A 24,449-nucleotide genomic window follows, 5' to 3' on the forward strand; every position below is an offset into this window, starting at 1 on the left:
TCCCTGTCTTAGGTCAGTTAGGATCACTACTTTATTTTAAGAATGTGAAATGTCAGAATAATAGAGAGAATGATTTATTTCAGCTTTTATTTCTTTCATCACTTTCTCAGTGGGTCAGAAGTTTACATACACTTCGTTAGTATTTGGTAGCATTGCCTTTAAATTGTTTAACTTAGGTCAAATGTTTTGGGTAGCCTTCCACAAGCTTCTCACAGTAAGTTGCTGGAATTTTGTTCCATTCCTCCAGACAGAACTGGTGTAACTGAGTCAGGTTTGTAGGCCTCCTTGCTCGCACATGCTTTTTCAGTTCTGCCCACAAATTTTCTATTGGATTGAGGTCAGAAAATGATGTCAAGTCTGGTTCATCCTTGGGAGCAATTTCCAAATGCCTGAAGGCACCACGTTCATCTGTACAAACATTAGTACGCAAGTATAAACACCATGGGACCACACAGCCATCATACCGCTCAGAAAGGAGACGCATTCTGTTCCCTAGAGATGAATGTGCTTTGGCGCGAAAAGTGCACATCAATCCCAGAACAACAGCAAAGGACCTTGTGAAGATGCTGGAGGAAATAGGTAGACAAGTATCCATATCCACAGTAAAACGTGTCCTATATCGACATAACCTGAAAGACTGCTCAGCAAGGAAGAAGCCACTGCTCCAAAACCACCATAAAAAAGCCAGACTACAGTTTACAAGTGCACATGGGGACAAAGATCTTACTTTTTGGAGAAATGTCCTCTGGTCTGATGAAACAAAAATTGAACTGTTTGGCCATAATGGCCATTGTTATGTTTGGAGGAACAATGGTAAGGCTCGCAAGCCGAAGAACACCATCCCAACCGTGAAGCGTGGGGTGGCAGCATCATGTTGTGGGGGTGCTTTGCTGCAGGAGGGACTAGTGCACTTCACAAAATAGATGGCATCATGAAGAAGGAAAATTATGTGGATATATTGAAGCAACATCTCAAGACATCAGCCAGGAAGTTAAAGCTCGGTCGCAAATGGGTCTTCCAAATGGACAATGACCCCTAGCATACCTCCAAAGTTGTGGCAAAATTGCTTAAGGACAACAAAGTCAAGGTATTGGAGTGGCCATCACACAGCCCTGACCTCAATCCGATAGAAAATTTGTGGGCAGAACTGAAAAAGCTTGTGCAAGCAAGGAGGCCAACAAACCTGACTCAGTTACACCAGTTCTGTCTGGAGGAACGGAATAAAATTCCAGCAACTTACTGTGAGAAGCTTGTGGAAGGCTACCCAACACATTTGACCCAAGTTAAACAATTTAAAGGCAATGCTACCAAATACTAACGAAGTGTATGTAAACTTCTGATCCACTGGGAAAGTATTAAAAGAAATAAATGCTGAGATAAATCATTTTCTCTACTATTATTCTGACATTTCACATTCTTAAAATAAAGTAGTGATCCTAACTGACCTAAGACAGGGAATGTTTTCTAGGATTAAATGTCAGGAATTGTGAAAAACTAAGTTTGAATGTATTTGGCTAAGGTGTATGTAAACTTCTGACTTCAACTGTAGATAGCAAGATATTACTTTAAATGTTTGGTATGGTATTTTACCTAAGCACATTTCATTTTTTTATTTCAAATTTTATAAAATATATTGGCATAATATTTGCTTTTTCTTGTGTGCTGTTTTGAGAATTCTTTAGTGCCATTGCTGTTCAGTCTGCTTGATGTTACTGTTGCTAACTGTCATGGTACTGAACTGATACCTGACAACAGGGGATTCTACAGTGCTTTGAAAAGGAATTCAGGCCCCATAACTATTTTCCAACAATTTACTAAAAATTAAAAAGCAAAATTTTGAGGCTGAAAAAGTATTCATCCCCTTTGTAATTATTACAATAACTTTCCTTAAGTGCAATACTATATATTATACCAACACACCCAATTTGTTGATTTAGAAAATTGTAGTATCACCTGTTTTCAATGAATTCATAAAAATAAATACAGGTTTCCCCCACCATCTGAAGGTAGAGCGCTCCTATGAAACGGTTCGTGAGCTGGAATGTCGTAAAGTGAAGAAGCAATTACCATTTATTTATATGGGAAAAATTTGTGAGCGTTTGCAGACCCAAAAATAACCTACCAAATCATGCCAAATAACACACAAAACCTAAAATAACAGTAACATATAGTAAAAGCAGGAACGATATGATAAATACACAGCGTATATAAAGTAGAAATACTTCTCTACAATCATTGCCGCACTGTTCTCTGTAGCGAAAACCTCACGCAAGCGCTCTCAGCAAAAACACTCTCCAGTAACCTTTAAGCTATGAAGCTGCCAAATCATACCAAATAACATAAAAATACACAGCTTATATAAAGTAGAAATAATGTATGTACAGTGTAGTATCACTTACTGGAATGGGGAAGACGATGCCGAGCACACTGATGATGGTGTGTTAGGCTGAGTCGTCGGAGGTTGGGGTGGTGCAGTGGCCCACCCTCCACGCCGCGGACCGTTACCGATCCGTGAAGAATGCAGCGGTGGCCGGGACGCACCCAGCACGTCTTTAAGAAAAAAGCCGAAATAAACAAGCTAATTGATGAGGTGCCGCCCGGCACATAAATGTTGGCCCAGATCAGAGGCGATTGTTTATTTCGGCTTTTTTCTTAAAGATGTGTTGGGTGCATCCCGGCTACCGCTGCATTCTCTGCAGCAATGTATCGGTCCGCGGCCCGGGGGTTGGGGTGGTGAGACACTGGGGTGTCATCTCATCAGGGAGGCAGGTCATCTTCTTCTGTGTCTGCCTGCCTCGATGTCGAAGGTCAAGGTTCATTGTCTGCTGTGGCTGATGTGGCAGGCTTGAAAAACGACAGTATGCTTGACTGCTTAGCCCCGTGCATTTTTCTATCATACAGTTCTTTGTAAGAATTCAAATCATCCTGCAAGTATGCCCTAAACCGACGTACCCTTTCAAAGTTAAATTCGTACTTTATCATTGCAGCGAAAATCTCACGCAGTTGCTTCACATTCAGTTCCTGGACGACTTCACTTTGGGTCCGTTCACTACTGCATTCGGTTTGGATTGTTATCCTTTCCTCTTCCAATTGCATCAGCTCTCCATCTATCAGTTCTTGGTCATGGGATGCCAAAATCTCTTCAACATCATCTTCGTCAACTTCCATAAGCCAAGCTCACTTTGTCCTTACTTCATTCACCATGATCGAAACGCTTAATTATGTCTAGTTTTACGCTAAGTGTAACACCCTTAACGAGCTTTTTTAGGCTTTTCCGATACCTTCGAACTCGTCTTGCTAATGGCTGCTTACAGGCAATCGTTTAAGCAATGTTGTTCCGAATCCGGGGGAGGAGCGGTTGCTTGTGGCGCGCTGCCTTTTCTCCTAACAGTGAAAACACCTTCTGTTAGCGAAAACGGGTAGCTAATGTAGGTCTTTCATAACGGTGAGGTTTCGTAAAGTGAACGTTCAAAAAGCAGGGGACACCTGTACCTCCTCTCTCTGTAAGGTCCAACAGTATGATAGATTTTCATTAAATCAAATCAGAATGAAGACGAGAGCATTCAAAACAAGTCAGGGAAATGATAATAGTTAAGAACAAATCTGGGGAAGTGTACAAGACTATTTTCAGAAGCACTGAACATACTTCGGAGCTCCGTGCAGTTCATCGTGAAAAGGGGGAAATTATGAAACCACAGCCACACTGCGTAGATCAGACTGCCCCTCTAAGCTTAGTCACTGGGCAAGAATGACACTTGTAAGAGAAGCTACTGTCACTCTGAGTGAGCTGCAGAAGTAAGTGGCTGTAACTGGAGATGAAGCTCATGGCTGCACAATCTCTAAGACCTTGCACAAAAAAGGTTATTTAATGGAAGGGTGGCGAGGTAGAAGCCCTGGCTTTTTAAAAAAAAGCATATCCTTGCCCATAAATACTTCTTAAAGTGTGTCTCTTAGAAGAAACTGTAAAAGTGTAGAAGAATATCTTGTGTTCAGATGAGACTAAAGTGGAACTTCTTGGCCTCAACACAAGTACATGTGGCATAAATCTAATACTACACATTAGCCAGGTAACATCATCCCTACTGTAAGGTGTGATGGAGGTAACATTATGCTATGGGAATGCTTTTCAGCAGCAGTGACCAGAAACCCAGTCAGGATTAATGGAAAGGTGTATGCTGCTAAATACAGAGAGATCCTGGATAAAAACCTGCTAACCTCTGCCAGAAAACTTAAACTGGGGGGAAGTTTGACTTTCAGCAGGATAATTACCCAAAGCACACTGCTAAAGCAACCATAGAGTAGATTCAAATAAAGAAGATTTATGTCCTTGAGTGGCCCTGTCAGAGTCCTGACCTTAACTCGATCGACTATCTCCCGCAAAACCTCAAGATTTCTGTCCACCACCACTCCCCAACTAACCTGGCACAGCTTGAGCAATCTTGCAAGAAGGAATGGGCAAATCGTGCTCAGTCATATTGCACAAAGCTAATAGGGACTTAAAAAAAAATACTGGCTGTAATAGCTGCAAGAAATAATAAGCAAAGGGAGGTGCATACTTTTGAAGTGCTGACATTTCAGGTTTTGAATTTTTAGTTTTTCATGCTTTACAATTCTCCTTGTTTTTTGGGGTTGTACTGTGAAAAATGGAGCATGTGATTCACTTAAAAATTCTAGGTTAAATTAATCAAAATCCCTGGTTGTAATATTCATGAATAAAGGGTTGGGGGCTGAATACTTTTACAAGGCACTGTATGTTCCGATATTCAGGTAGGATTTTAGAGACTGCTGACAAACACATTTGCTTTTTTGCTGATTGCAAAATTCAGGCCAGCAGCAAAACAATTGTGCTTGATGTTTTATTACCAAGGATGTCTGAAAGGAACAGTAAGTTATTGCATACATTGTTTTCTGCTCATATTCAGCAAAAATGTACTCAGTGATTAACAACATTGATCAGAAGATGAAGCTTTCTCATCAGATCCGTTTACCTAATCACTTGCATTGTTTTGTGGTGATAGAGAACAAAACATTGGTGATACAGATTATACTATATATTAACTAGTTATAAAGAATTATGAGTTCAGCTATGTTAGCATGAGCAAGGAGAGGAGACAAATACATCTGGTCTGTGCAGTTCATTATCATGTAACGTGTATTTATTCATAGACATGAATTAAGCATCAATATAAAGAAACAAGATGTTACTATGTGAAATCAATGTTTGTTTGGTTTTCTAGTTGTACTTTCAATTTTTCTTCCTCATGATTTTTGTTTGTTTGCAGTCTCATGCTTTAATCAAAAAATTCTCAATTTTAATGTCCAAACGTAGCTCATGAACCATGTAGCAAATGTATTTAAATTCTTGCAAGTTAATTCAAACTATATAATTGTTTTTCTAGTTCTGAAACGATACATTTTGCTGTTTTAATGTAGCTTAAACTCTATTTGAAGGATGCTAAAATATAACTGATATTTACATTGTTTAAATGCACGTGCCACATTTAATTGTATACTCTGTAAGATAACTATCACAACTTAATTAAATGCTACTTGAATCTACATCTCAGTTGTAGATATGTCATCATCATCATCGTCATCGTTATGTGCCTTGTTGTCTGATGTAGGTGATCATGGTCTCATGACCATGATTGTTCTTGGCAAATTTTCTAGAGAAACTGTTTTTCTGGGCAATGTCTTTACAAGACGGGTGACCCCAACCGTTGTCACTGCTCTTCAGAGATTGCCTGCCAGGCATCAATGGTCGCATAACCAAGACTTGTGATATGTGCCAGCAGTGCATACGATCATCCAGCACCTACTCCTGTGGTTTCACATATCCCTGATCAGGAGACAGAGCAGGTGCTACACCCTGCCCCAGGGTGCCCTGCAGGCTAGTGGAGGGAAGGAGCACCTTACTCCTCCTTTGGTAGAGACATATCTCCACTCTGCCACCCAGCAGACATGTACACGTGCTTAATATTTCATTGTTTCTCCTTTCTAACATAAACTATGCTTAAATACTGCCTATACAATATTAAGAAATTTTCTATTAAATATTAATTGCATATTAGCTGCGTAGATATTTTTATTTGATCTTTATGCTTTTTGTGTGAATCATCACGATTGTGAGATGGTGTTTTTCATTTATTGTTTCTGTCATTGAGGTCACACTGTTAACAATGAGAAAGTGAAAATATTCATTGTGAGTTTGTAGACATTTAAAACTTATCTATTAGATGAAGCCAGTTAGTAGGTAATCTGTATTCTTGGTCTGTCAGGGAATATTTTAATTTCACAACATATTAATGTGTGGTGCTGGTCATTGATTTAGAGCTGCTGGCTTGTTTTCAGGTCTATGACTCATCTCTGTCTGTTCTGAAGGAATGTTACATTAGCCCATTTTAAAAGTGAACTGCAGCAAATACAAACCTTTTGATTTTTTGTTTAGATGTGAAAGTTATTTTATTGCCGAGAGATATACATTTCCTGCTTTTACAATTCTTCCAGTAAGCATATCAAAAATTTCTCTTAACTTGTATGTCTATCTGATTTCGTCACAAATTAATGTAGACAACTATTTCTGTATGACAGGTTTCCTTCCCAATATTTGAAGTTTAAAGGAATATACAATAGAGCTGTTAAATATTGAATGTTTTGCCAGTTTAGATTTTAAAAATCCCAATTTAAGATGATTTAAGATTTAACAAAATTAACAAATCAGTACTTATTGCCCGTTACGCTACTGACGTTTCAAGTAGCAATGAAGGTCCTCCATCTCTGTATAGAAGGATTCTTCGTTGCTGTTTCCATAACAATTGTTTTTTTGACCAGTCAGGGTTGTTGTCCCTGGGTGGAACCCCCCGAGTCTGGAGAACTGGTGGACCACTCTTAGTCTGGCCTCTACCCTTTGACCAGAGTCAAAGCTCAAAGTCCTGGCTCCAGTCAACATAGCTTTCTGGGTCATTGAGGCACGCAAGTCTCCAAACCCTACGACAAGGTTGTGGTCCTTTTGGAGGTCTGCAGTATCGTGCAGAACTACAAAATGTGCTGGAGGCCAGAGGACAGCATAATCTAAGATCTGGTCCTACTTTAAGCCTACTTTATTTGAATGCAATTGACAACTTTAATTTAAGAAGGTACTTTTCCCAGTTCTATTTTGCATATGTTTTTAATCATTGAAATCAATCTTTAATTTATAATATTTTATATTTAATTATTTTTAAACATTTAAAAAAATATACGTTTAAATTGTTCTAAGCATCTTTGAACATCAGAAGCATTTGAAAGAGATAATTACCCTTAGCAGCAGCAAGTTGTCAAAGGCTGTCATTGCTGGACAGATATGGCGTATCTGGATCAACTGCCAGAGACTTCGATATCACTTGCAACCTGCTGTGAACCAGGAATGGCTAGCAGCAGAGGCCTCGAACCCTGCCCATTCCATGTGCTATAGCTGATTCCACATTAGTGTTGCCTGGTTGGTCAGATTAAGCATGAATCTAGCCTGTTGTTCGGCAGTATGAGTGCTGAATTTGTTCTATATGAAGAGTAGACAACCAATAAATGGATGTATATTTATGGCAAGAGCCCGCCTGTTTAACTGGTCATGAACAGTTGGAGTGTGCAGTACAACTACCGAAAATGTACAGCTGATGATGTGCTCACTGCTATTGTTAAATTTCAGGTCCATCTCAAGCTAACAGCCTTTCTTAATCTTGCACTATCAATATGCATTCAGCAATAGGAAGGTTTTGCCATTTGCAGTTGTTAGGGTTCTGTAGCTATTTGGAAATTTACTGTAGACTCCTAAAAATCTGCAGGATGTATGTCCCAACTGCTGACTTCTTCATTTTTCAAGCTCCTGCACAACTAGCTTTTCTCAGATATAGTGTATTAGCAGAGATTTGCTTTGGCTTACAGTTTGAGTCGATGTAGTTGCACCTCTGCTATACCTGTTCCTCTTTGGATGGTTGCTGCTTTAGCTTCCTCTGCTTGTGGCCACCTCCTCCACTTCAGAGAAAATTGGGCTGCAGGTGCTGTCCACGGTTACGTACAAGGTTTGTGCTGGTCTCCTGAATGTTGCATGCACACTCCCTGGCAGGCCTATCACTGCGCTGCTCGTTTCATTGTGCAGACCTAATTTTTGATGTCCTCACCCTTCAGGATCTCATCAGAGTCCTTTGTCTGACACTTATGTGGGATTCTGAATCACTTTGCATTGGCAACTAGGCTATCCTTATTGCTGTCTGGTTTGTACCTTGTGCCCATAACTCATAACATTTAGAAATTATGCATTATGTCCCGATATAAGTTAAATTGTGATTATATCTTTTTATCCTCAACTAGCTCCTGTCTATTTGGTGGTTATTAGCCACCTGAAAGGGGAATGACACAGAAGCAGGCTTGTGCTAGATGGAAGGCCATAAAAACTGTGTGCTTATAACAGCTGCAATTTATAAGTCAGGAGTATTTATGAGCTGAAGCATATTTGGAAGAGGAAAAGGTGAGAGCATTTCTGCTGGCCATTTCAGAGATGACCATCACCATCCCCACAGTGCAGCCACACGTGTCATTTTTGGATAGTTGCTGTGTCTGGTTCTATACACTTCATAAGAGAGAAGTGTATCCATGAATGGTGTCTAATTTGAGCAATGTGGCTGTCATGAGCAAGAGGCTTACAGTGATGTTTAACATCATGGTGCAATGGAACACATTACTGTAAGGTATGAGTTTTCATCTTAACAGATTGCAAGTGATTGATGTGATGTGTATCAAGCAGAGACTGAAGTTAGTGGAGCTGGTGGTGGGATATAGTATTTGAAAATGCATTTATCAGCATTGAGATGCTGAGATTATTTAATTTCATGCAGTGCTGCATTCATACACTCAAGACTGCATTCTGGCTTAGACCACTACAGCTCTTCTCCCATTGAGCAGTGACTCAAAGGTTCTTGGGTCCTTGTGAATAGAGGAAATGTTTCCTATGTGCCATCTATTGTACAAAGACCAGTGCAGTACTGAAAGTGCAGAGTCCACCGTTTCCATGTGCCAATCTTAGGTGTCATCAAAGATTAGAAGCTCCAGAGTATCTGTCAGCACCTGCATGAGATCTCCCTGAAGAGCTGTAGATTGTGTTGCAGTAATGTATGCCATTGTTGAGCAGTGCTATGCTCTTAGAAAATTGGACCTTGAGCCAATAAACCAATGTACAGTGGAGCTGATGCTGGCTTCATGCTGAAACTGTACTAATGAGCAGGTAGGAAATTTCTTGAATCACATTTTACCATTACGATACTTACTTTCAAGAGGTTTCAAATTCATTGACTTCTCTCCTTTCACCACCTTTCCGCCCAAGGATTTTACTTCCTAGGTCATTTGCTGCTCTGCTGTCATCCCTGCTAGTGTCCCCTTCCACTTTGGCCAGCTCCTCTCTTGTGCCTCTATAATTCCATTTACTCCCTTTACTCCATTGTAATACTAATACTTCTGACATTAGTAATGGCCCTTTGCTTGTCCCTGCCTTATATTTATGTGCCCTTGCTAGTGAATCCTGTCCACTGATTGGCTGTAGTTCAAACTTGGATAATTGCCAACAAGTGCTGCTTTTTTAATCTTCAATCACGGAGCTGAGTGAAGCTCCCACTTCTCATTTTCCGTCACCTGATTGCTGCAGTTCAAATTCATTCAAACCATTCTGCTATTCTCTTTCGATACAAGGCAGTGTTATGAATTCTTTTTGATTATGGTCTTCTAATTAGTGAAGCTTAGCAAAGGTCAATTTGCACAGACATATAACTCAAATTTTTATCCGTTATTGCTGTGAAACTATGTAGCAATATTGTTTCCTTCAGAGTTCAGTTGTAGCAAGCAAGCAACTTTATTGCTGAACAGTGCAATTTAAAGGTGTTCTACAAGATTATTTACAAAAGTTTACATTTTATATTCAGTTAAAATGTACAATGTGACAAGCTAGCAGAAAGCAGGCCAGTTTATTATTTCTGGTCATATTTAAGGTGAGCTTCATTATTGAGTCAATGTTTTAATTGATCTTTTTTTTTAAAAAAAGGCTTTGAATTTACAACCATATTTTAGATACAGAGGAGGTGACAGGTCCAAGAAATTTGTTTCCCTTAATTGTTTCTTTGAGGCCCCATGTGCCACGATGATGGTTTCAGACGATGATGGTTGTTTCTTTAATTCATCGACACCTTTCAGTATCAATCAGAGTCAGATAGCATAAATATTATGCTTTCTTTTAATGTTGGTGTTAAACACTTCATCAATTTGGACATCTGTTCTTAAATTACATGCAAAGGCAATATATGACTGACTACTTTTGAATGACTTAAAATGGTGTTTTTATTTTCTCATTGGAGATAATGACTTAAAATAGTTGTGTTGCTGACCGCCTTCCTTCAGAAATAATGATTTCATAATACTGGATCTTGAACACATAAATATTCTTTCCAATGTAATGATGTCCTAATTATATAATTTTGTTAAATGTTATTTACTATATAAATATTTGTTGCTTAAATATATTATTGTGTTCCAATTTAGCCAAACATTTGTGGTCTTTAGCTTCATAATTGCGTACATCCAAAAAAAAAGCCATTTAGTGTCCAAACTACTATTTAATTTGCTTATTTGTAACATCTAAGACAGTAGAGTGGCCATTTTAAATGGACGCTGTTTGGTTGCAACTGCGATTTATTTTGGTTTATTTATTAAAACATTAAGTTACTCTCTCTGATTTTTTTTTGGCTTGCAATGTGATAAACTAGTTTCCTCTATGCGTCCACTTAATAACAATTAAGTTGTGAACCCAGCCACTGCGGCCTTCCTGCCACCAGTTTGAGCTCATTCAGATATTTGTGCCAGCTTGTCAATGTATATTTTATTTCTTCACCACTTGCTTTGAAAGTATGATGTTTAAACAGAGAGTATTCCAGCTATGTTCAGTATTTCAAATATAAACCTCATTGTTCCTTTGTAAAATATTAACAAACTGTGCATGTAGATTTTGGAGGGTCTCCAATCAGCAGTAATTCTAATAGAAACCACTTTACCTTTTAAAGCTAATGACAGCATGGTAAAAATGCTCATTCTTGTATCAGTGTCATGTTACCATAAATAAATACTTTTGTAAGTATGCACACAAGCAGAACATGATAAAAATCTCAAAATCTGAAGTCCCAAATTGGATGATCATTCCATTTTCACCTAATTCTGTGAAAGTATATTTGAAATTCTGATCTTGGGGGTCATAATGCGATCTCACCAAGTGTTAGCAGCACAGTAATTAATAATGTGTGTGGAACAGCTGAAGTTTCTGACTGGGAGCACACCTTTTAATGGTCTTTTATCTGAATATTCAGATTCAGCCATATCTTTTACTGCGCATTTAAGTTCATTATTTTTCTACCCTATTTTTCTGACCATTCTTTTAAATTTTTTTTCTTCCTAATGGTAATTGTGCCCTTCCACCTTGATATTGTCCTTTCCAATATTATCAAAAATTATCAAAAATTATCACTAAAGGTCAAGGAATTGAGGCCAAGTACATTAAAGCTAAAACAAAGATTAGCTTTCTATGCCCCAGCATGATAGCTCATATCATTTGATATCTGACATTTGTTTGCTACAGTGTTGCTAGAGAGTTTGTGAACCCTAAAGAACTTTCTCTTTTTCTGCATAAATATGACCTTCCTCCAAGTCCTAACACTAGATAAAGAGAACCCAATTTAATAAATAACACAAAAAAAAAATTATACTTGTTCACTAATTGAAAAAATTCCAATATTGCATGTATTTGTTGGCAAAAGGTAGTGGACATTTGCGTTCAGTAACTGGTATGACCCCCTTGTACAGCAATAACTTCAACAAAACATTTCCGGTACCTGTTGATCAGTTCTACACATTGGCTTGCAGGAATTTTAGACCATTCTTCCTTCCAAATCTGCTTCAACTCTGGGATGTTTCTGTGCTTCCTTGCATGAACTGCTTGCTTCAGGTCGTTCCACAACATTTCTATAAGATTAAGGTCAGGGCTTTGATTCGGCCATTCCAAAGCATGAATTTTCTTCTTTTTAAATCATTCTGTTGTTCATTTACTCTTGTCTTTCAGACCATTGTCTTGTTGCAGTATCCACCTTCTATTCAGCTTCAGCTGACTGACTGCTACCCTGACGTTCTCCTGTAAAACGTCTTGATACAATTTTGAATTCATTGTTCTCTCAATGATTGTGAGCTGTCAGAGCTCTGAGGTAGCAAAGCAACCCTGAATCATGATGTTCCTTCTACCATGTTTCACGGTTGGGATGAGGTTTTGATGTTGGAGTGCAGTGCCCTTTTTCTTCCAAAGATAGCAATGCACATTTCTGCCAAAAAGTTCAACTTTTGTCTGATCTGTCCGCAGAACATTGTCAGCATTGTAGAACATCCAAATGGTCTTCTGCAAACTTGAGTCATGCCGCAATTTTTTTGGAGTTTCCTCTATGGTGTCCTTCCATGAACACCATTCTTGTTGTGTTTTTTCTTATGGTGGGCACATGAACAGAGACTTTAGCAAGTACAAGATTTCTGCAAGTCTTTTGTTGCTACCCTTGGGTTCTTTTTCACCTCTTTCAACGTTGCACATTATCCCTTTGGTGTGATCTTTGCAGGATACCCACTCCTGGGGAGAGTAGCAACAGTACTGAGTTTCCTCCATTTGTAGATATTTTCTCTTACTGTGGACTGATGAGCACTCAGGTTTTTAGAATTGCTCTTGTAGTTTTTTCCAGCTTGATGCATCTCTACAATTCTTTTAAGGTCCTCTGAAAGGTGCACATAAACGGATCTTACTTGAGAAGAGCAGGCTCTATCAGGAATCTATGTCTTTTTGGTAAGGCAGGGCACCTCTACAACCCACACCTCTAATTTCATCTCATTGATTGGAGCACCTTACTCCAAATAGCTTTTGTAGAAAGCACTACCCAGAGGATCCTTTTCTGGTTGGCTGCCAGTGACTAGTGGTGTTCCGCAGGGTTTGGTGTTGGGACCGTTTCTTTTTATGCTGTATATCAGTGAATTAGATGATGGAGGAGATGGCTTTGTTGCGAGGTTTGTAGATGATACGACGTTCGGTGGAGAAACAGGTAGGCTGCAGAAGGACTTGGATTAGGAGAATGGGCAAGAAAGTGGTAAATGAAATACAATATTTGAAAATGCATGGTTATGCACTTTGGTAGTAGAAATAAATGTACTGGCTATTTTCTAAATGGGGAGAAAATCCAAAAATATGAGATGCAAAGGGACTTGGGAGTCCTTGTGCAGAACACCCTAAAGGTTAACCTGCAGGTAAAGTCAGTGGCGAGAAAGGCGATGCAATGTTAGCATTCATTTCAAGAGGTCCATAACACGAGAGTAGGGATGTGATGCTGAGGCTTTATAAGGCACTGATGAGGCCTCACCTTGAGTATTGTGAATAGTTTTGGGCTCCTCATCTCAGAAGAGATGTGCTGGCATTGGAAAGGGTCCAGAGGAGGTTCACAAGGATGATTCCAGGAATGAAAGGGTTATCATACGAGGAATGTTTGATGGCTCTGGGTCTGTACTTACTGGAATTTAGAAGAATGAGAGGGGATCTCAGTGAAACCTTTTGAATGTTGAACGGCCTACACACAGTAGATGTGGAAAGGATGTTTCCCATGGTGGCAGAGTCTAGGACAAGCGACACAGCCTCAGGGTAGAGGGGCGTCCATTTAAACCAGAGGTGCAGAGGTGGTGAATTTATGGAATTTGTTACCATAGGCAACTGTGAAAGCCAGATCTTTGGGTGTATTTAAGGCAGAGCTTGGTAGGTTCTTGATTGGACACATATGAAAGGTTATGGGGAGAAGGCCAGGGAGTGGGGCTGAGGAGGGGAGAAAAGGATCAGCCATAATTGAATGGCAGAGCAGACTCAATGAGCTAAATAGCCTAATCCTGCTCCTATGACTTGTGGTCTTATGGTTGCCGTACCTTTTCCAACAAATACATGTAATATTGCATCATTTTTCTAAATAAATAAATGAATAAGTATAATATTTTCTGTGTTATTTATTTAATTGGGATCTCTTTATCTAGTTTTAGGACTTACATGAATATGTGATCACATTTTAGGTCATGTTTATGTAGATATAGAAAAAATTCTGCAAGGTTCACAAGCTTTCTAGCACCATTGTACCAGTTCAGTATAAAATCAGAAAATGATGGAAGTACTTGGCAGGACAGGCAATCTCTTTGGGGAGAAAAACAGAGATAGGGTTTCAGGTTGGTGATTATTTTTTCAGAATCCTTGATATTATACTGTTGAAATGTTTTGTAAATGATGTGCAATGATTGTAATCAAGCCCACAAAAATATAGGATGTGTTAAAATGGATGCCATAATGCCATCTCCAACAATAAGATAACACTTGAAGACCTCCATTGTTTTTTTTTATTTAGACATCCAGCGCAGAATAGGCCCAATTGGCCCTTTCGAGTCACAATACCCAGCAACCCCCGACGACTCTGATTTAACCCTAACCTAATCAAAGGACAATTTACAATGACCAGTTAACCTGCCTGGTACATCTTTGGAAACTGGACCACCCGGAGAAAACCCATGCATTCCTCGGGAGGATGTACAGAGGCCCCGTACAAAGGCCCCTGGAATTGAACTCTGTGCTCCAACACACAAAGTTGTAATAGCATTGTGCTAATCACTGTGCTACAGTGGTGCACTGTGGATTGTCAATTTAATAGCAGTAACCTTTCATAGCTTTTTGTAAGAAATATGTTGCTTTCAGTTGATTTTGATGCTCCTACTTGACAGAAAGTTTATTAATGAAGTGTTTTTCATTTGAATTAGCTGGCTTTGTTTTAAAATTTATGGTGAGAAATTCCCACTGTTAAATTTGAATATGCCAAATTTCTCAACATCTCTAGAATGGTGGATTGTGGTTTGACAAAATGTCTTCAAAAATAATGTAACTTTGGAATCCTGTATTATTCTTCAGCAGAATAAGTTTAGGGCATAATCAGTTTAACGTTATTTACATATGAAGATGAACTTGTATTAATGTCTGAGTTAACAGATCAGTCGGAAATCTGAACTGGCAGAATGTTGTTAGAATTACTTTTAACAACATTCGCCCACAACCAATCAAACTTCTAAGTTCCTTATGTTTGAAAATGTTTTGCTTGCTGGAATACATGAGCAAAAATTTACAAGTCTGGGAATCTGAATTAAAAATAGAAAATTCCTGATGTATTTATCTGGTCAGGCAGCATGTGTGGAGACATACATTTCAGGTTGATAATTTCATATATCAGTGTATTGTTCATCATTAATTTTTCTTTAAAATTTAAGTCCATTTTACCATTTGAATGTAATTGCTTTTGAATAGCTATTATGCACAACATTTCATATGAATTGGTACATATGTTCAAAGCATTTCTTCACCCTATATAATTTGTTGCAACCTAGTATGTCAATTTATAAAAGATGAATAATCCTCATGTATGCTAAAAAAGAAATCTATAAAATGGGGTAGCCTGTAATCAATATAAATACTCTGAATTCAAGTACTTGAATCACCTCAATTTAATACAACTTATTGGATTGTCACTAGGCATTTTTGCAATTTTTATACAGCAAGTCTGCTGAAAACCATTGTCATAATACACCAACTGTATAAATGTTAAACATTAATTGTACTACCTCAGTTCTCAATCAGTTTGGAAAATAGGACTTTGTTTTATCTGGTCCTCGTTTTCTTTTGAAAATAAATGTACTAAAGAGCTTGCGTACATACGTATAGGACTTATCACCTCAGTAAGTTTAAAGAAGCTGTTAGATTTTAAACAAACTTCATAAGTGACTTCCTCTCATCAGACACTGGGTTCCTTTCGAAAATGGGCATGCTGGGAGCTGTCCGTGTGTCCCGTCTTCAGAAATCAGGTAGGGACCTTCATTCTCAAACAACACCGACATTCATTTAAAATTGTCTTGAGGAATGTGATTTTAATTAAAGACCATTCAAGAATGGAAAATATATATATACCATGTTGTATTACTGCTTTGACAGAAGAAAAAAGCATCCATGATGTGATAGTCTACTGCAGCAGCTTCTTTAAGTTAACTGCACTAGACCAAACAATTGGAAATTATTGAAGAAAATGTTGAGTACATTTCTTAATATTCAGCAGCAGATAACTCGTTATGCGAACGGTTAAGATGCGTTTTACACTGCTTATATTTAATAATTTGCATTCATCATTTGCATTTGGCTGTATGTTAAACGTGTTCCCTGTTGGCTATTGCATCACAGATAGTTGCTTGTAAGTTTTTTTTAGACAGGATTTTCGATGAAATTGATGTACAATCAGCAGCACAGGAACAGTTGCTTTTCTAAGTCTGATCTATCTATTAAAATTCAACATGACTTCTGCCATGTTTCTTTCTGCTTTTACTCAAATGAGATTAAATTTTTAAATTGAAAAATTGAAAAAGGAACTTACACTCTTGATTATATTCTTCCTTTCATGGAGCATATTCCTTGAAATGTAATTGTGATATTTTGTATTTACACCTGTAGCTGGGACACAGCTTGCTCATTGATTTGAGCTTCCCAAATTGCTTTAAATATCTTTTGCTTTATGGAAATTACCAACATATATCATTCAATTAAGCTTTCATTTACACTGCTTGGCATTTTCAAAATACCACGTGAATCAGGAGAAATTATCTTTGTACATGGAATGCCTTAGATAAATGAGCAGATTATACTAAAGAAATGGGGAAGTTGAAGCTGAGTAATGAAATCATTGACATTGCTAATGGGTGTTCTTAATTCAATTAACGATGTCTAACAGCGTTGGAAAGATGAGCAGTCAAAGTGCACATTAGGAGATAGGATTGATCCAACTTATTGAAGTATTGGTACCTTTCTGGCGAAGATACTTGTATATTACTTTTGGAGAGGAGATTTCAGGATTTAGGACCTAGTGAAGATTGTAGATTAATGATACACAACTTGGAGGGGTCCCTTCTGGAGGTGGCTGTTTCCCAGTGTCATTTTCTTCCCTTCAGCTTATGCATGTGTTTAGAAAACATTACAGATTTTCCTCCCATATTGACATTATATTCAAGCTAATTTGATTTTTTAAATTTGTTCTCTTTTTATAACCACAACATTATGTATAATTAAAATATGATGCTGCCATGCAAATCAAGCTAACTGCTTATTTATGTAAATTAAGTAATTGCCACCAATTTTGTATCAAATTACATGTATGGACTTACATAAAACTGGTTATAGGACTCAAATTTAGATTGACCGTATCTGCCTTTTCTTGCAATGTTCCCATAATATCTAGTCACACTTTCATAATTGCACTAACTTGGGCTATGGTACTAGTATGTTCCCTGCTTGACAGAAATGATATTCTTGTCGTGCTTGCACCAGCAATTTATTATTTTTATTTGTAGACATTTCAATGTTAGATTAGGTACATGGCTATCAGTAATGCAATCTATAAGGTAACATTTCAATGTAATATGGACTCAGAATTTCGAAGATATGATAGAATAGCACATTGTCATAAACGGCAAAAGAACAATAAATCATTAATTATTCACATTTTGTTTACATTATTCTTAGTTTTGCCAACAAATTTTGCTTTGCACTAATATAAACTTTGATAACAGTGCTAGTTTATCTCGAAATAGCTTTCCTATTGCTTGAGTCTCCAAAACACTCTTCAAGTGCCTCCTTCACACTAATTGATTTGTTTCTTAAATATTTAAAATACCATTTTCTGAATGGCATATGTATTAACTAAGTGCAGCTTATAGTATCAGTTTTGTATACATCTCAATGTGTTTAAACCACTTTGTGTGTTTCATTATTGCCTTGAATAAATTTTATGTCTAGACTATACTATATCATTGATCCTTCAGTTTAAATGCTTGATTACGGATTAGTTGGGTTTTAGTTGCTAATGATTCAAAGGACAGGAGACAAAATACCTGAGAGAAATATTTAAAATATGCATTAGTGGAAACATCATGTTAGTGATGTTGCAAAATAGATGGATAATTAGTCTCATTGTAAATTTGTATATTCTCTATTGTAAAGTATTTCAGTCTATGGATTTTAAGGCTGGACATTTTATTTATAATGTGAAACCTGTTCTTAATTCACCTTGTAGTTTTTTAAAATATGAAATCAATACTGTTTTACTTCTCAGCGAAGGTGAGAAGTAAAAAAATGAAATGTCAAGTCTGAGCGTATAGCACTTGCCAATAACAATTTATACTCAGTGGTAGTTTTCCAAAAATACAAGATAATGAGCTAGGTGTTCTAGTGCTATATTATTAACAGAGAATTTGAATATTTAGTTGTAATAAGCAATATTGATTAATTTTGTTTCTTCTGAAAAAAAACAATTAGGTTATCACATGTTGCATTCCTAATACTTTTTTCAATGATGTGAGCTAGGTAAATGTTTTGAACCACATTCAAATTATGTGTTTTTTCTGGAAAGGATTGCAAAACTCAAATTTCTTTCATTCCTGCCATATGCTGAATAGTCTGGTACCAGGAACTGCTCTATTACTTTTTTGGTACTGATACAATTATAGTCAGAACAAGTAAATTTATTTTTGCAAAATAATTTGTTGTAATTTAAATAAAAGCAGAAAATATAGAAATGATCAGTAGGCTGGGAGGCATCTGTGGAGGTAGAAACAGCACTGATGTTTCATTTTGATGACATTCCTTCAGATACTGATTACAGAATGTTAACCCAGGATAACTTTTGTTCCCCTCTCTGCAGTTGTTGTATCTTGTGTGTATTTCAAACCTTTTCTGTTTTTATTTCTGATTCATACTCTTTGCTATTCTTTTGAGAGCTCTGTTGGTTAGCAATCATACGAATCACAATCTTTATAATGTAGCTCTATTCCCCAATAACTTTAAGCTATAATTTATGCTTTGAAAGTATTTGTAACTGCTGAAAATTGTCCCAGTTGAAAATTTCCTTGTATTTGAAGTTAAATTCCATCTGTCCTCATAACGTAATATTTAAGCAAAATACTTTTGCCATGTACGTATATATGCTTACTTAATAGAATGCATAGCATTTCAAAAGGGTTTTATTCTAAAATCACATCCAGAATATCTGCTTTAAAAAGAAGTGATTTGGAATTTTATGTTTACCAGTTTAATTTGAGTCTTTGGATACGTCGCTGATATATGTGAATTTGCAGTCTTCCAAATTCTTAGTACTTGAAAATTTAGATTTGTAAATGTGAATCATATACTGAAAGCTGTGCATATGACATTCATTTTCTAAAAACATCCCACCATAACTTTTTGTTACATAGCAAACAACAGGGACAATCTAATTGAAGTACAGTAGTTTCTGGTTAATTGAGACACATCGGGACTAGTACATTTTGGCCCAGTTAAGCAGCTGCCCCAATTAGCCAAAGTTTCAATGGAAGTAGTTAAAAAGGTGTATTTTTTTAAAAAGACAAACTGTCATTTAACTGACTAATTAGTTATTTTAATGAAATACAGAACAAATTAGACTACTACCAATGCTACCACAGTATAGTATAAAACTGTGTATTTGTCAATGCTTTCAAATTCTTTGTAGTTTCTACAAACGAGAAAATTGCAGATGCTGGAAATCCGAGCAACACACACAAAATGCTGAAGGAACTCAGCAGGCCAGGCAGCACCGATGGAAGAAAGTACACTCGACGTTTCAGGCCAAGACCCTTCATCAGGACTGGAGGAAAAAAAATAAGGAATCAGGGTTAGAGAGGATGAGTATACCTGATGAAGGGTCACGGCCCAAAATGTCAACCGACTCTTTTCCATGGATGCTGCCTGGTCTGCTGAGTACCTCCAGCATTTTGTGTGTTGTGTGTTGCTTTGTAGTTCCTAACTTACTGAATGAGTGAAATCATTTCATTTTCACTCCTGGCCATTTCTGGCACCTCTAAACCTGAATGCTTGAAATCGCAATGGCCAAAACAATTCTGTATTGTCTTACTGCTTATTTCTCACCAACTATCAGTGATAAAAATCACTACTTTTTGAGCACAAACACGCAACTGATGCCATTTTAAAAACTCTTCGTTCTACACATGGTGTAGTGTCCAATGCCACACAAGTGCACGTGACTGACATTGGTTAAAAATCTGTTCAGCAACAGCATCCTGTCCATGAGACCATAATACATAGGAGCAGAATTAGGCCAGTTAACCCATCAGTCTGCTCCACCATTCCATCATGGCTGATTTAATGGTCCTTTCACCCTTATTCTCCTGCCTTCTCTCCATAAGCTTTGATGTTCTGACTAATCAAGAACCTGTCAACGTGTCCTTTAAATACACTCAACAAATTGGCCTCCACAATAGGTTTTAATAAGATCCCTCCTCATTCTTCTAACCTCCAGCAAGTACAGGCTCAGAGCTATTGAATGCTCCTCATATGCTAACCCTTTCATTCCCAGAATCATTCGTCTGATAGCATCTCAAATAAACAAATAGAATCCTGGCTGTTTTCTTGATTAGTTTTTGTTCTTTAAGAGTTGTCCCAAATAAGCATCTGGCCCGATTTAACCATTGGCCAAATTAACTGGAATCTACTGTATATGTTGAAGTCAATAATTAAGTCAACCAAATGAAATAAATGTATGTAAATTTATCTGCAGAAATATATTGGGGAATTCACTTGTCAGGTTAGACTGTGATTGGTCGTAGCATCAATTATGTTTCATTGCAAATGAGAAGCTTTTATGGGGTCATTTTAGCCAAGTTCTACTTGCATTCAGAGTAGCCTGGCAGAAAGAGTCTTTTAACTGAAGAGGATCATTGGTATCATTTCTGTTTTGAAATTTGAATGAGAATACCATGTTTCCTTTCCTTTTCACAACTTTATTTATTGGCAATGCTCTAATATTGACAGCGCAGAATCAACTGTTGGTTGCTTCATAAGGAATGAAAGGATGTAAAAATGTCTTTACAGTTCCTCATAATCCAATGGCTATTAATGTAAAGACATTCAGAATGTAATTTTAAGTCAAAAGTGCTTGCTAGTTTCAGTTTCTAGTGATTTGATTCTTTTTCACTTTTCTGATATTGTTATGTGTTTAGGAGAGAGTGGTATATGATGCCTGCCACATGTGCTAAATGCAGTATTCCCATTCGTTTATTTACCACTGGATTTCCCAAGGGATTGGTTGCCTTGTACTGGTGTTGGAGCTTGCCTGAAGTAAATCATGTGGGAGTCCACTTTGGAAACTGTCCAACATTGGAGTAGGGTTTGGAGAATTATGACTTTAAAATTAAAAATGAATCATTGATATTGGCTGATTTCTTAGGAGGACAAGTTGAAGGGTTTTAATTCGTCTTTGTACTACTGTTAGTTTTTTTAATGACCATTTATGAAAGTTAGGGTTGGAGTTGCTATTTATTTTCTTTGAGGCTGTTAAATGATTTGGGGACTGATGAATCAGCATGGTAATTTATTTTAATCTAATTGATCAGGTATTGTTGAGGGGCCTGAAAAGTGAAAACATTGTTATAGTCTTTTGAACTCTGCCCATTTTTTCTTTTATTGGCATGGAGTTGGCTGTAATAAAAACTCCTGCAGACACAGTGTGGGTTTTTGCACTGATCAGCATTGGAATCATGCTAGGTAAGTTGAAGCAACTTTAGAAAACTCCCTTGCACGAGGTTATTTGCACTACTTTTATGGCATTTGACAAGGAACATTCTGTTTGGAGAAACTAAGGACTTTTGTGATCAGTACATTGCATTTAATAGGATATTAAACATTCATTGTGTACTGCTAGTGTGCTGTAATAAAAAAATTGAAGCTAACATAGCTTTGTTTGCGTGGTGTAGTTGGGATGGTGACAAAACCAGCAAATGAACAGTCCCAGGACTTCTCAATCCATAATGAAGACTTCCCCGCACTTCCTGGTTCAAACTACAAGGATCCAACCTCAAGTAATGATGATAGTAAATCTGTAAGTCTTCATGAAAGTTTTTATCTTTAACGAATTTAGAACACTGAAAGTTAAATTTTTTAATAATGTTACTAATGACACTTAAAGCCACAAAAAAAAACAATTATCACTAAAACTACTTGGCAAAAAAAAAGTTAAATTGCAGAAATTCTTACTTGAATATATTAATTAGACACAGAAGTAGGCTGTCACTAGATTTGGTGCACTGTGTGTAAAATACTGCTATCTTCAGTGATAAACTGCAGCGAGTCACCATATGTATTCATTACATTTCTCAGGCCTGCCTGCCACCTTCCTCAACTAGAAGTGTTACGAGGGCAAGCATACTTGAACACCATGGGCTCATATTCTCTACCAACATGTGTCTTCCTGGTTTTAGTTCCCATTACCTTCCTTCATTGTCTGAGCATGCAAAGCCCAGCCTGTGGGAGTTCTTTTGCAATCAGGACAGGCAGTTCAAGAAGGTTACTCACCATCATCCCCCAGTAGCTTGAAGCTGGGAACATGCTGACTTTGCAAGTGGCACCCATGTTGCATATCACTTGGCTATCTCACCTGCATACAGGTGGAGGCTAAAGAGCAAAACTGCAGAGATTAGGACACCAAAGAGGTGGCTGCGGGAGGCGGAGGGGAGGTACGGGATTGCTCAGTGACTGAACACCAACTCAAAGTAATCCGTGGATCTGAATGAATACACCATGATTGTCACAGACTTTATTAAAACAGCTGTAGACACGTGTGTCCCCATAAAGTCCTTCAGTCTTCCCCAGTCAGAAGCCCTGGATGAATCGTGAGATCCACAATCTGTTGAAGGCTGAGTCAGAGACATTCAAGTCTGGTGACCAAGAAAGTTGGAAGGGGTCATGGTATGATCCCGGAAAGCCATGTCACAGGAAACTGGCAATTCCAGACTCAGCTTGAATCAACAAAGGATGTTTGACAGTTGTGGCAGGGCCAAAATACTATTACTATAAGTTAAATCAAGCAATGTGGGCGACGGCAGGGCTTCACTTCCAGATGAGCTCAATGCTGTCTATGCTCAAAACATGGAGGAACCATCATAAACTCCCACAGCTCCTGATGATCCTGTGATTTCAGTCTCTGGGGCTGACGTGCGAACAGCCTTCAGGAGGGTGAACCCACGGAAAATATCTGGCTCAGACAGGGTACCTGGCCAAGTACTAAAAACCTGTGCAGATCAACTGGCTCACTTATTCACTGAGATCTTTAACCTCTCACTTCGACAGGCTAGGATATCTAGCTGCTTCAAGCAGGCTTCAATTATACCGGTGCCTAAGAAGAATGTGGTAACCTGCCTCTATGACTACTGTCCTGTAGCACATACATCCAGTGTGATAAAGTACTTTGAGCAATTGGTAATGAAACATATTAACTCCTGCCTGAGAAGTGACTTGGATCCAATCTAATTTGCCTACCAGAGCAATAGGTTCATAGCAGATGCCATCTCATTGACTTTTCACTGAACCATGTAACATTTGGACAGCAAAGATGCATACATCAGGATACTCTTTATCAACTACAACTTGACATTCAATACCATCATCCCTCAAAAATCAATAAGCTTCAAAACTTTGGCCTCAATACCTCCCTTGTTCAATTGAATCCTCTATTTTCTCACTTGCACACCCCAGTCAGTCTGGATTGGCAACATCATCTCTTTCATGATCTCCATCAGCACAGGTGCACCACAAGGCTGTGTGCTTAGCTTCCTGCTCTACTTGCTCTATACTTATGACTTTGTGGTTAAGCATAGCTCCAATACCATATTCAAGTTTGCTGGAAAAAACACTTTTGTAGGCCAAATCGAATGTGATGTATTAGCATTCAGGAGGGAGATTGAAAATCTTGTTGAATGGCGCCATAACAACAGCCTCTTGCTCAATGTCAGCAAGAACGAGGAGCTGATTCTTTACTCCGGGAGGAGGAAACCAGAGGTCATGACCAAGTCCACACTGGAGGATCAGATGTGGAGAAGGTCAGCAACTTTAAATTCTTCACTGTTATCATTTTGGAGGACGTATCCTGGGCTCAGCACATAAGTGGAATTATTAAGAAATTACAGCAGTACTTCTATACCTAAAAAGTTTGTGAAGATTCGGCATGACATCTTAACTTTGACAAACTTCTATAGCTGTGTACTGGAGAGTTTATTGACTGGCTCCATCACAGCCTGGAATGGAAACATCAATGCCTTTGAATGGAAAATCCTACAAGAAGAAATGTATTCGGCCCAGTCCATCACATCTTATGCCCTCCCATCATTGAGCATATCTGTACAAAGCTTTGTGCAGGGAAGCAGCATTTATCATCAGGGACCCTCACCACCGAGGCCGTGCTCTCTTCTTATTGCTGTCATCAGGAAGAAGGCAC

At 38.0% G+C, this 24,449-nt stretch overlaps 1 protein-coding gene across 6 annotated transcripts in view; it reads left to right on the plus strand.

Annotated features, from left to right (window-relative positions):
• The window catches only part of cnot2 (CCR4-NOT transcription complex, subunit 2), a 188,197-nt gene that overhangs the window by 142,397 nt on the left and 21,351 nt on the right, over positions 1-24,449 (plus strand). For 4 of the 6 annotated variants that reach the window (XR_010019158.1, XM_063057702.1, XM_063057704.1 and 1 more), the window contains exons 8-9: positions 15,904-15,969; positions 21,934-22,058. Coding sequence is in view for 5 of the 6 variants with exons in the window: in XM_063057702.1 (XP_062913772.1) it covers positions 15,904-15,969; positions 21,934-22,058 (191 nt within the window). In the remaining variant the exon portion in view is untranslated. The remainder of the gene's footprint in view (positions 1-15,903; positions 15,970-21,933; positions 22,059-24,449) is intronic. The other 2 variants (XM_063057706.1, XM_063057707.1) reach the window with 1 other exon arrangement.

The sequence above is a fragment of the Mobula hypostoma genome, chromosome 9 (assembly GCF_963921235.1).
Source record: "Mobula hypostoma chromosome 9, sMobHyp1.1, whole genome shotgun sequence".
NCBI lineage: Eukaryota > Metazoa > Chordata > Chondrichthyes > Myliobatiformes > Myliobatidae > Mobula > Mobula hypostoma.